The sequence below is a fragment of the Pseudorasbora parva genome, chromosome 7 (assembly GCF_024679245.1).
Source record: "Pseudorasbora parva isolate DD20220531a chromosome 7, ASM2467924v1, whole genome shotgun sequence".
Taxonomy (NCBI): domain Eukaryota; kingdom Metazoa; phylum Chordata; class Actinopteri; order Cypriniformes; family Gobionidae; genus Pseudorasbora; species Pseudorasbora parva.
The window spans coordinates 29,095,181-29,109,225 of record NC_090178.1 but is presented as its reverse complement, the minus strand read 5'-3'; the positions used below and the strand labels follow the sequence as shown (position 1 = coordinate 29,109,225).

General features: G+C 36.9%; 1 protein-coding gene across 4 annotated transcripts; it reads right to left on the bottom strand.

The window, feature by feature from the left end:
- Positions 1 to 1,340: 1,340 nt before the first annotated feature.
- Positions 1,341 to 13,521, bottom strand: flcn (folliculin). Of its 4 annotated transcripts, none has more exons than XM_067448993.1 (13): positions 13,262 to 13,521; positions 13,016 to 13,063; positions 12,500 to 12,709; positions 12,272 to 12,418; positions 11,949 to 12,170; positions 11,671 to 11,837; positions 10,045 to 10,136; positions 9,556 to 9,701; positions 9,345 to 9,458; positions 4,451 to 4,574; positions 3,735 to 3,860; positions 3,479 to 3,581; positions 1,341 to 2,044 (listed from the first exon to the last, which is right to left on the bottom strand). In XM_067448993.1, exons 3-13 carry the CDS (start codon positions 12,707 to 12,709, stop codon positions 1,837 to 1,839), a joined length of 1,659 nt encoding a protein of 552 aa, XP_067305094.1. In that variant the 5' UTR covers positions 13,016 to 13,063; positions 13,262 to 13,521; the 3' UTR covers positions 1,341 to 1,836. The 4 variants fall into 4 exon arrangements, with proteins under 4 accessions (XP_067305094.1, XP_067305093.1, XP_067305092.1 ...); XM_067448992.1 differs by having other exon boundaries at positions 13,341 to 13,521; XM_067448991.1 differs by having other exon boundaries at positions 13,183 to 13,333.
- Between the last annotated feature and the right edge of the window lie 524 nt (positions 13,522 to 14,045).

Here is a 14,045-nt window from a genome sequence, read left to right as displayed (position 1 = left end):
TTGCAACAAGAATATTTTCCTACTCATATGGTGTACAAACCTTTATTTTGAAATAGTGCTGAAAGATTGGTAGATCATGCCTAGAGTTCAAAAAATATCATGAAAAAAGGTCTAAAATGTTTTAAATATAAATATAAATAAACATGTGTGATGCAAAACATCTTTTTATGCATTTATTAGAATTTGAATTCAAATCAAATACTGCCAGACTACTTCTGAATAGGATGTCTACTTCATAAATTGTTTGAAAATTATGGAAACATGATTGAGATCACTCAAACCATATAAGGAGATGGAGGCGCCCTTATACGGAAAGTAAAGGAGCTTCAACGTCATCTAGTGAAAAAGTTTAGTATTACACTCAAGCAAAATCTTACAGAAAGCTAATTTATTTAAATATCAACCTAAAACATTGAAGACCTAAAACTTATTCCGATTGTTGGCTTTGATTTTCTACCAGTATTAGAGTACATGTTTTTTAAAATATATATTGTATATAAAATATGAATAACTATTTTTACAATGTAATTTTTCATAAACTTCTATAACGTTTCACTTAATTTATTTCATTCTACAATAATCTGCCAAATCTTCTTTAAAGGTGCACTATGTAGGATTTTTGCAGTGAAATATCCAAAAACCACCAGGCCAGTGTTATATATTTTGTTAAGCTGAGTTCTTAAAATATCTAAATGTTTCCAACTATTTGTAAATTGTGAGAAAATTTTAACCAAAGAACCGGGATGTCTGATGGAGTCGCCTGTCAATTGTGTCATATCTGGTTTTATTTGGCAGAAAATCTTTACTCTTAGCAGTGTACAAGTGTCGCAAGCAGCCGCTGAGAGAATGCACAGAGTAACGTCATAACATCATTTTAAACACACTTAAATGTATCTAATATGATAAACAGAGCTGCTACCTCATGACTGGAAAAGCGGAAATTGCGCCGGTGACTGTGCCCGTCATAATAAAAGTCCAGCTGCTCTAGAGGGCCGTGTGTTGCGCTTCATTTAGTCACCCTCAAGTTGTTCAGAACCTGTATGAGTTTCTTTCTTCTACTGAACACAAGCAAAGATATTTGGAAGAATGTTTGTTACCAAGCAGATCTCGGTAGCCATTGACTACCTAAGTGTGGGGGGAGGGGCGCTTTAAACTGTGATAGTCAATGGCTGCCGAGATCTGCTTGGTTACAAACATAGCAAAAGAAAGAAATTCATACCAGTTTGGAACAACTTGAGGGTGACTAAATTATGACAGAATATACTATATTTTTGTGTGAACTTCAGATAGTGAATTTTCAAAAGGAGGAGGTGATGCTTAAAAAAAGTAAATATCACATATTTACAAGCAGTACACAGTCTTTATTTAGCATGTGTGAGTTTAAAATCCATTTATTTAAAATAAGTTATCAAATAAGGATAAATAAAATTGCTGATAAAACACAAATTTTTCTCTCAGACAATTCAGATAAACAGAGATATGTGATGATGACGTAAATTATAATGGGCATAAAACAAACAGTATCATGTCAACTGATACTCTGCGTAGTTCCCATGTAGTCAGTGGACCGTGTGCGATATTAGACACAGTTAAAAAGACAATGAACATGTCTAGTCATGACTGTAAAACAACATTCCATTTAAATGCACATGTCTCTAAGTAAAACATTTTGATGTTTCAATAGCTTTTACGTTCTCTCTGTAACATGCAGAAAAACACAGTCTCAGACTTGGCCCCATTTTCCCGTAAATGACACACAGACACACACACACACACACACACGCACCCACACATTCCTTTCATCTAACTCTAGCAATGAGTCTATTGTCCCCTTTCTCACTGGCTCAAAGTTCTCTCTGCACTTCTGACTGCTGTCATCAGATGGCTCTTATAGAGCTTGCTGAGTCCTGTCATCCAAAACTTAAGAAGACGCACATTGTCATCTTCCCCCGGCCCCGTGGCCCCCAACAGAGCTAAAACCTTCTGAGTGTCCTCTTTACCTCTGCCATCCACCTTGGAGAACTTAAACAACACTTTTACTTTGCTGTAACAGAGAGAAAAAGAAGAGCATGTGGTGAGAGGAAGCACAGACGGTTAGCAAGGGAACAATAAACAGACAAGATGAAAAAAAGAGGAAGTTGGGAAGAAGCGAGTAAGTAATAAAGGAAGAGAGGAAAAAGGAGAATTACAGGAAAAAAGGAGAATGGAAAATACTTTGTGAATGCTACTTTTCAAGACTGTCTGAAATAAATATAATGGCACATTCCATATATCTAGTATATTTTGATAACAGTTCATTCATTGTAGTAAAAGCTATTTTTAATTAATAATTAATTTTAACTACCACAAAAGTATTATATAACAGTGGTTCTAAATTTTTGGTGAAACCTAAACGACCCAAATTTCAGGGACTATTTTGTATCCAGTTGTGGAAAATTCCCTATATAAACACTGTTGAAGGACATCATATTTCATTCAACAAATTTAAACTAGTTTTAATTTGATATGTCAATCAAAAGTTAGTTTTTTGAAAGACATTAATGCTTTTGTGCAGCAAGGAAGCATTCAATTGATGGAAGTAAAGACATTTATGTTACAAAATACAAAATCTCAAATAAAAGCTGTTCTTTTGAACTTTCTAGTCATCTAAGAATCTTGATCAAATGTATCTCGCTTTCCTCAAAATTATTAAGCATCAAAACTGTTTTCAAACTAGATAAGAAATATTTCTTGAGCAACAAATCAGCATATAAGAATGATTTCGGAAGGATCATGTGACACTGAAGACTGGAGTAATGACGCTGAAAATTCAGCTTTGCCAAAAACAAATAAAATTACGTTTTAATATATATCACAATTTTGAAAGAAGTCTCACCAAGGCTGTATTTATCTTATTAACAATACAGTAAAACAGTAATATTGTGAAATATTCTTACTATATTGGTTATGTTGTAAGAATATTTCACAAAATATAACAGTTTCACTGTATTTTTAATTAGATAAATGCAGCCTTGGTGAGACTTCTTTCAAAATCTTACTGATCCAAAATTTAGAACAGTAGCGTATATATATATATATATATATATATATATATATATATATATATATATATATATATATATATATATATATATATATATATATATATATATATATATATATATAGTCAAATTTTTTGTTATTACTTGTCTATATATATATATATATATATATATATATATATATATATATATATATATATATATATATATATATATATATATATATATATATATATATATAATATATATAATATATATAAATCTAAATTAATTAAATCTAAATTAGACAAAATATATATAAATCTAAATTAAAAGCAAGTACTCTTGAGAGAGTATTAGTGGATATTTTGGATATGTAGTGTTTGGAATAAAGTCTTATATTTATAATGAAATAGTGGTTGTATATAAAATATTGAAAGAAAAAAATGCTGATTTACTTCATCCACTCCTCTTTCAGACACAGTAGGCAGAGAGAGACCACCTCCACAGACAGATTCTCATTAGACAGAGCCACTTCAATTTTATTCAACAGAGTTGGACCTGAGAGAAAGAAAAACCACGAGGAAGCCACATTATGTAAGGATTCAATTGAGTGCAAATGCCAAATGCAGTCTGTTTGAATAGGGGTATGCATTTTTAAAGATAACACTGTATAAAGTGGCAATACTACATGAGTAGAATCCATGCATTTACCTTTATCTGTTGGTTGCATGTTGGCACTGCTAATGTTGAACTGGTAAAGTGACAGAATGTCATCATCCGACACAGGAATTACACAACCACGCTCAACGTTAAGTACATCCACCAGCACTGAAAACTCTGGAAGACAGATTGAGAGAGAGAAAGAAAGAGAGAGAGGGGTTACACCATTAGGATACTTAATGACTGTTGAACTTTGAAATGAACCTGACACTGAGTTATAAAACAATTTAACTTTGTTTAGAAAGAAAACAGTCACACAGAAGTTGAGAAATTTGATGTAAATCACATTCTGACAAAGAACACACTAAATACTTTGTTTGAGGCCTCTGTTACATTTATGTGTGTTTGTCTTGATTAAAATAAAACGCAACCATGTTATAAAAACAATCTTTTACCCTAAATTGATGGATAAAGATTATGAGAGCACTACTGCCATTTCTCAGAGTCGCTTATGCTTAGCGTCACTATTTATGTATGTTTGACCCTAAGGAATCTCAGCTACGGCAGAGCCACAAAAATGGGAACACAATACAATAGGTTAATGGGGCTCAAATCCCTCAGGGCTTGGATATTAAGTTTCTTTTAATGTGGTGTAGACAAACAGTATGTTTTCTAAAAGTATAACAAGCTGTATCAAGCTAAAATATACAAAATAGGGTTTACAGTGAAACAATAAAGAACCCACAGATTCATGTACAGTACAGTACCTGAAGAGCTGACATGGGCTGGGATTGGTACATCTGGGCTAAGGCCAAGGAAGTTGCATCGATATGCTTCCTCATAGTGAGGACTGTACGGAACTGCTCGGACACAGCCAACTGGAAGCAAAGCCTGTAAAATGGTCAGAAATATGAATTCAGGATTAAAACAGAATTAGCAAGACTTGCAGTATGTACTTTATAATTTGCAATGGTCTCTTAATTAATCTTAATATATATTTGACCACCTGTCTATCAGCTAGAATTCTGACCCTAAAAGACCTGTTAGTCTGCCTTTAAAATGTCCACCTCCACTCCATTTATTATCCTAAATTAGATGCACCTGTTTGAGGTCATTAGCTGCATAAAGACACCTGTCCACCCCATACAATCAGTAAGAATCCAACTACTAATATGGCCAAGACCAAAGAGCTGTCCAAAGACACTAGAGACAAAATTGAACATCTCCACAAGGCTGGAAAGGGCTACGGGGAAATCGTCCAACGTCCACTGTTGTAGCAATCATTAGAAAATGGAAGAAGCTAAACATGATTGTGAATCTCCCTCGGACTGGGGCTTCATGCAAGATCTCACCTTGTGGGGTCTCAATAATCATAAGAGAGGTGAGAAATCAGCCCAGAACTACACGGGACCAGCTGGTCAATGGTGGCTCTGTAATAAGCATATCAAGGTTCTGGCGTGGCCTAGCCAGTCTCCAGACCTAAACCCAATAGAGTATCTTTGGAGGGAGCTCAAACTCCGTGTTTCTCAGTGACAGGCCAGAAACCTGACTGATCTAGAGAAGATCTGTGTGGAGGAGTGGGTCAAAATCCCTCCTGCAGTGTGTGCAAACCTGGTGAAGAACTACAGGAAACGTTTGACCTCTGTAATTGCAAACAAATGCTACTGTACCAAATATTAACATTGATTTTCTCAGATGTTCAAATACTTATTTGCAGCTGTATCATACAATCACAATGTATATATATATATATACACTCACCTAAAGAATTATTAGAAGTAACATACTAATACTGTGTTTGACCCCCTTTCGCCTTCAGAACTGTCTTAATTCTATGTGGCATTGATTCAACAAGGTGCTGAAAGCATTCTTTAGAAATGTCGGCCCATATTGATAGGATAGCATCTTGCAGTTGAGAGATTTGTGGGATGCACATCCAGGGCACGAAGCTCCCGTTCCACCATATCCCAAAGATGCTCTATTGGGTTGAGATCTGGTGACTGTGGGGGCCATTTTAGTACAGTAAGCTCATTGTCATGTTCAAGAAACCAATATGAAATGATTCAAGCTTTGCGACATGGTGCATTATCCTGCTGAAGTAGCCATCAGATGATGGGTACATGGTGGTCATAAAGTGATGGACATGGTCAGAAACAATGCTCAGGTAGGCCGTGGCATTTAAACGATGCCCAATTCACACTAAGGGGCCTAAAGTGTGAATATATATATATATATATATATATATATATATATATATATATATATATATATATATATATATATATATATATATATATATATATATATATATATATATATATATATATATATATACAGCTCTGGAAAAAAATTAAGAGACCACTGCAAAATTATCAGTTTCTCTGGTTTTACTATTTATAGGTATATTTTTGGGTAAGATTAACATTTTTGTTTTATTCTATAAACTACTGACAACATTTTTCCCAAATTCTAAATACATTTTTTGTAATTTAGAGCATTTATTTGCAGAAACCATCAACTGGTCAAAATAACAAAAAAGATGCAGTGTTTTCAGACCTTGAATAATGGAAAGAAAATTAGTTCATATTAATTTTTAAACAACACAATAGTAATGTTTTAACTTAGGAAGTCAATATTTGTTGGAATAACCCTGATTTTGAATCACAGCTTTCATGCGTCTTGGCATGCTCTCCACCAGTCTTTCACATTGATGTTGGGTGACTTTATGCCACTCCTGGTGCAAAAATTCACGCAGCTTGGATTTTTTTGATGGCTTGTGACCATCCATCTTTCTCTTGATCACATTCCAGAGGTTTTTAATGGGGTTCGGGTCTGGAGATTGGGCAGGCCATGACAGGGTCTTGATCTTGTCGTTCTCCATCCACACCTTGATTGACGTGGCTGTGGCATGGAGCATTGTCCTGCTGAAAAAAAAACAGTCCTCAGAGTTGGGGAACATTGTCAGAGGAGAAGGAAGCATGTTTTTTTCCAGGACAACCTTGTATGTGGTTTGATTCATGCGTCCTTCACAAAGACAAATCTGCTCAATTCCAGCCTTGCTGAAGCACCCCCAGATCATCACCGATCCTCCACCAAATTTCACAGTGGGTGCGAGACACTGTGGTTTGTAGGCCTCTCCAGGTCTCCGTCTAACCATTAGATGACCAGGTGTTGGACAAAGCTGAAAATTGGACTCATCAGAGAAGATGACCTTACTCCAGGCCTCTACAGTCCAATCCTTATGGTCTCTTGCAAATCTCAGCCTGGCTCTTCTTTGCTTCTCATTGATGAAGGGCTTTTTTATAGCTTTGCTTTATATCCTCGCCATGCACTTCACCCCAGCTGCCTTTTGCCATTCTTTTTGTATGTCACTTGATGTCATCCTACGTTTGTTGAGTAACATTAGAATAAGTTGGCAGTCATTCCGGTCAGTGGAGAGTCGGTTTCGCCCTTGTTTTGACCTTGTTCTTATGAACCACTGTCTTTGAAATTTTAAGGATGAAAGCAACCCGACACTCACTGTATCCCTCTGCCAGTAAACCCAGAATTGAAGCCTTGTTTTCCTCACTCAAAACTTTCCTTTTCAACTTTTTTGGCATGGGCAATAGTTATTTTTTTTTTATTCCAATTACTTTTGAGGTACTACTAGCACTGTTTTTGCCATCCAGCTGGTCCTCCTGCAAGAGGATAGTGATGACAACAGAAGTGTTTTTTTTTAATACTTTTCCTTAGTAAATAAGATTTGGTTCAGGTGATAACCTAATCAGCACCTCATTCAGTAGAATGAGGTAAGCCTGTGTTGGAATTCAATCCATACTTGTAGAGATGCTAATTTAAGAAAAAAATTGCAGTGGTCTCTTCATTTTTTCCACCGCTGTATAAATAATGGCGAGGTGGGGCCTCCATGGATTGGACTTGTTTGGTCAGCACATCCCACAGATGCTACAAATGTATTGAGATCTGGGTAATTTGGAGGCCGAATCAACACCTCAAACTCATTGTTGTGCTCCTCAAACCATTGCTGAACTGTTTTTGCTTTGTGGCATTATCCTGCTGAAAGAGGCCACAACCATTAGAGAATACCGTTTCCATGAAAGGGTATAAATGGTCAACATGTCAAAATTCAAAAATGCTTAGGTAGGTGGTATGTGTCAAAGTAACATCCACATGGATGGCAGGACCCAAGGTTTCCCAGAAGAACATTTCCCAAAGCATCACACTGCCTTCGACGGCTTGCCTTCTTCCCATAGTGCATCTTGGTGCCATGATCCCCAGGTATTAACACATGTCCACGTGATGTAAAAGAAAATGTGATTCATCTGGCCACCTTCTTCCATTGCTACGTGGTCCAGTTCTGATCAAGCCTGCAGTCTCCCTCTCATTTACTGAAGCTTTCGCGCCTCGATCGCCCCCCGGTGACCGGTCCCAGTATAGCCGCCCCTCTGTGATTTCTAATGGACGCGAGGCAAACTAAATAATAAAATTACACTTCAAAATTTTTTCCCCAAAGTTAGTTTATGTCACTGAAGGCAGTTATCATCACGATGATTTCATTTCAGGTGTTCGTTTTAAAAATAAGTTTAGTTTGAGTTAGTTATTTGATGCTATAAAAACGGGGTGTGTGACGTCATGATTGACAGCTGAGACTGACGGCTTCTCTGAGTGAAGTTGTCACTGAGGCACTAACAGACTTTTTTCGAAATTTTTGGGAGCAGATTAGAGCTTTAGCTTTAATTTCTACATTTCCATAACTGTTTATTTCACACCAACATAATTAATTGTTCTGCATCTGCGAGAGTGTGGGCGGGCTTTTGATATCGCGACTGTACTTCCTGCTCTACTTCCTGCGCTCTACTGCGCAACTCCGGTGCCGAAATCGCTACTGCGCAGACTCGGTCCCAAGATGTCCGCGCCGTGCAAGGCCGCCTGAAAGCTTCAAATATGGCAAGCGGAAACGGATGATGTCGAGTCGTCCATATTTTTTTACGGTCTATGGTTCTGATCCTCACATGCCCACTGTTGGTGCTTTCAGCAGTGGACAGGGGTCAGGATGGGTACTGCTCTGACTGGTCTGCGGCCATGCAACCCCTTCTTGAGCAATTAGCTGGTTCACCACTGTTCATTCCTTGGACCACTGCAGACTGGGAACACCCCACAAGATGGAGATGCTCTGACCAAGTCGTCTATCACAATTTGGCCCTTGTCAAACTCGCTCAAATCCTTACGCCAGCCTATTTTTCATGCTTCGGAAACATCAACTTTCAGGACAAAATGTTCAATTGCTGCCTAGTATATCCCAGCCACTAACAGGAGGTGCCGTGATGGAGAGATAATCAGTGTTTTTCACTTCACCTGTCAGTCATAATGTAATGCCTGATCAGTGTATATAAAAAGAGTGGCGTTGAAAAATGAAATGAAATTATTATAAATGTTTTTTTAAGTCTACATGTAAGCAAACAATTTTGTCTACACAAACATATTTTGCACAGGCATGTAAGAACTCTTTTAAAGATCAGAAGTGACCAATTCAGTCAAAGGTGTCCAAACATTTGACTGGTAGTGTATACATTTAACACAGATGTACTTTTAATGGTGTAGAGCGGGAATCACTTGATGAGTGTGATGGAAATATTGTATGCATACTATAGGTACTAAACTGACCTTCAGCACATTGAAAGCTGACTGGATAAGACCAGGGTCTGCACCTCTCCATATGACCTGGTTTCCCATGAGAACGTGCCATGTCAGATGTCTGAAATCTGTGGTACCCAGGACCTGCCAATGAACCCAATATAGCATAGTCAAACTTAATATTTATAGTTTTTTATTATTATTATTATTGATGTTGGTAATAGAGTAAACATTTATTTGCCTGTCTTAAATGTCTCAGTGATTTGAACTTGGGCCCAATAATGTCGTCTTGTCTTCCATCATCAAATTGAAAGTCTTTAACCTGTACATTCTCTGACTGGCTGGACTGCAAGCCGCCCCCTTCAGCACTCATCTCTTCTTCTTGTTCTGTGAGAGAATTATATACAATCTTCTTTAATGTTGAAGTTTACAGTATAACTTTACAGCATAACCTCAGGTTATAACTCTGATTATAAAAGATGAACAAAGTTGAACAATAACTGGAGAGCTGTTTGTTTGTTAGTCCCAGGAGCAGAATCTGGGCCAGACATCCAGGGCAACAGTTCAAAAATCAATTTGTTAGCAGACACAATAATTAAAATATACCTAAGGAATCAATAGTATGCCAGGACACAAAAAAGCATTTCAATTTAGCTTGTTTAATCTAGCTGTGTATAGAAACAACATTTTATCACATTTTGAATCATTTTACTCAGTGTGTTCCTTTTACCAGTTTGTCTTTCAATGAGAACGAGTGTGTCCTCTGTGGGTGCTCCCTCTAAAAGCTTCTCAGTCAACCTACTGCCACAAGCTTTCAGCAACCTAAAGTACAGATAGTTAAAGTAAGAATAATTATTATGATTTAAAAAATAAATGTCTAAATTGTATGTGTTTGTCAAGGAAAGCAACACTATTATTATTGCTCATGCACATTTAAGACCAAAGTAACCCTAAATGTTAAACAGTTGTGCCAGGTACATAAATACCACCTCAAACAGTGCTAACTGTAAAATAACGTGTAAAATAAGAAATAATGTCACATTGTGAGATATACAGTAGCAATTTGCGTTATAGGCCTGGGGCTAGTTGCATAAACTTAGCCATTATGTTAAGACTGGGTCTTAAGCACTAATTTGTCCAACTAACAATTAGTCAAAATGTAATCAGTCTTACTTTTCTAATTCAAATTGAACCACCAATCTACTATTTTATTTAACTGATTTGAAAAAGTTAGGAAGAAAAAGAAAAAAGAAAAAAATCTAAAAGAAAAAAATTAGATGACTTGCTTTTAAGACTAGTCTAAGTGGTTTATGCAACCGGACCCAGGGACACAGACCCTGTTCACAGACAGGGCTTAGATTAAGCCAGGATTGGGCCTTAGTTCAATTAGGACAATTAAGTAGCTTTTATACATGTGCCTTAGAAAATAGCATTACTGTGCATCTTGAAACAATAGCACTGACATAGTTTAAGATATGTTAGTGCAAGTTTCTTTCTGGTAAAACAGCTCAAACATCTATTTTAGTCTGGGATTAGCTTAAGCCTTGTCTGTGAAACAATTATGAGAATTAGTTAATTAGTCATAATTATGAGAAACATAGTTGTAATTTTGAAATATAAAGTTACAATTGTGAGAAACAAAGTTGAAATTGTGATATAAAGTCACAATTATGTCACAACTGTGAGTCACAATTATAAAAAATAAAGTTGAAATTGTGAGAAAAGTCATAATTATGAGAAATAAAGTTGTAATTGTGAAATATAGTTACAATTGTGAGAAATAACGTTAGAATAGTGTGATATAAAAGTCACTGTGAGAGTTGGAATTATAATTAGTCATAATGAGAAATAAAGTTGTAATTGTGAGGCAGTTACAATTGTTAGACGAAATTGCAATTGTAAGAAACCAAGAATAGTGAGATAAAAGCGACAATCGTGAGATAAGTCACAATTATGTGAAATTAAGTCACATTTTTTTAAACAGAAAGTCACATTTGTGAGACATAAATAAGGTGGTAATTGTGAGAAAAAGACAAAATTATTAGAATTTAAGTCACAATTGTGAGATCTAGTCACAATTATGCGAAATAGTCACAACTGTCTTAATTGTGGGGAAAAAGTTACAAATGTGATAAATAAAGTTGACATTGTGAAATATCAAGTCACACTTATGAGATATAAAATTGCAACGCTAAGTGAGAATTGTGAGATGAAAAGTGACAAATGTAAGAAGTCATTAGTATTATATAAGATATAAGATAAGTGAGATATAAGTCATTTTTAAAATAGAAAGTAACATTGTGAGATATGAGGTCACAAAATCATTTGTCAAGTCAAAAATATTCCAAATACGCACCAGCTGAATGAGGAGTGCAGACTAGCCCACAGGCTTTGGTGCTGGGTTAGAGATGTGAGTGAGCGGGCTGCGTTACCGCTGCGCTGATGTGGGAACACTGCCGGAGAGAAGGCGCTGTTCATGCGCACAGCCCTCTGAGGACACACACACTGCTCACTGTCAAACACCTGCAGAGAAACAAACAGGACAAAATGTTGTATTTTCAACACGGCAAGCAACTCATCACTCCAAGAGGCACTTTGTCAATCATGGTGCTTAAGTGGACTGCAGTCCAGTACCTTGAGTGCTGTGTTCTGTAGACTCAGAATGGTCAGCCGCAGGTGGCGCAACAAGAATGGCCAGGAGTTGATGAGGTAGATCCTGTCCATAGCTACCACGACAATGCTGTACCAGCGCTGGAAGCCCCGTGCCAGGCTGTCTTTGATAAAAAACGTATGAGAAAAAACAAATCCATGCTGTTCATCTCCAAAGAAGATGGGTCCCTCTCGACCAGGACAAACCTGCAAAAGCAGATCATATTTTTTAAAAAGTGTCTCATAGATGCATTTTTTTAAAATAAAAATTTTGAGTAATTCATTGATGCATACAAACGTACACATACCTCGCAGCTGAGGCTGCGGACACATGCCTGTCGCACCACACTAAAGAGCTGTGGCTGGCGTGGATGTTGATGGCTAAGGTAGCGGATTCCTGTCTCACTGTCCACACTCACAAAGCCTGGGTGAGATGCAGGGAGGGAGCGACAGCCCTGGTGACAGAAATACAGATATCAGAGAGAAGAACATTTCTGAATATATTTGGGTAACTTGCGACAAGAATACTTTCTCACTTCACACATGTCTGCTCTTTGTGTGGCAGAGCTGTTGGCTCTCATGGTGAGCCCTTCGCCCTCTCTGTCCCCCTCTCGATCCCTGTCACCAGGAATGGCTGATCCAGGCTGCTGCGGAGATGGGGACGGAGGGTGGACAGCCTCTGTACAGAACAGTGTCCGAGGGCCATGGAGTTCACAGAAGTGGCAAAGGGCAACTAAAGCATTCATCTGGAGGCAATTGAAAGGTTCTGTGAGAATATGGAATATTATCAAAAATATTTTTTACATTTTGATAAAATGAAGGGGAGTTTTAGAGACGTTTATAAATCAAAACATAAATTTATTGGATAATGTTAAAGGGACCTTACAATGATGACTATAGCAGTTAACATTAACTCTAAATGTAATGTTGTGTTGTGATCAACTAGTGAACTATGATAACATGTTAGATTATTACCGTATTCACGTGGTATAGGCTAAATCTAAATGCAAGCAAAAATTATAAATAGAAAAAAAAACACACAATATCCTTACCTTTATCAGCTGGGTAGAGCTATTGCGACGACTGGTACTGCCAGTCAACTATCAAGAACAAAACATTGCAATGGAGCATTGACAATAGCAACTATCTACAGGTTTTGTATAATGTTGCTTACAGTGTAAATGATTAATAGTCAACATAAATTGCAAATTATCCTCACCGATGTACGGTTTACTAAATCGTCGCTGAAATACGATCGTAATAATTAGTTTTATTGTGTTTACATTGTTAGGTCCAACCTTTTTTCAGTCTTATGCATCATGTGATAGGGAAGTCACGCGCTTAATGTTAGATCACAACAACGTGTGCGTGACTCACAGCTGCTCTTGTCTTTCACTGCATGGTCCTCGGTACAGTCCAAACAATTCACTAAAACGTTTTTCTGTAGTATTTACATGGTGGTATGTACATGTTTATTATTTCGAGTGATACAATTAATTACGGGCTCTTCCGTAATCCGCTGAATGCCTTTTGAGATCCCTGGTCCATGAACAAATCTTCTGTAGAATCGAATCTTTTTAATGATTCAGTTGAACTTTTAAAATGAATCGCTCACGAATCAGACTGAATTGGTTCGAGTGGTTCTCGAGTTTAAAAGGATAGTTGAAAATTCCAAAAATGAAAATTCTGTCATCTCACTCTCAAGTCGTTCTAAACCTGTATGATTTTTCTTTCTTTCTGCTGAACACGAAAGATATGGGTAACCAAACAGTTGATGGACCCCATGGTTCCAGTATTTTTTCCTACATTATGTACATTAAATTACTACATTAAATACTATGGAACTTCAATCAAACAGTCGACGGGCCCCAATGAATTCAATAGCATGTAGACTACATACTATGGAATTCAATGGGGCCCGTTGACTGTTTGGTTACCCATATTCTTAAGACTATATTCTTTTGTGTTCAGCAGAAGAAGAAGAAGAAGAAGAAATAACTCATACAGGTTTAGAACAACTTGAGGGTGGGTAAATGATGACATATTTTTGGATAAACTATCCCCTTAACAACTCACTCCAAA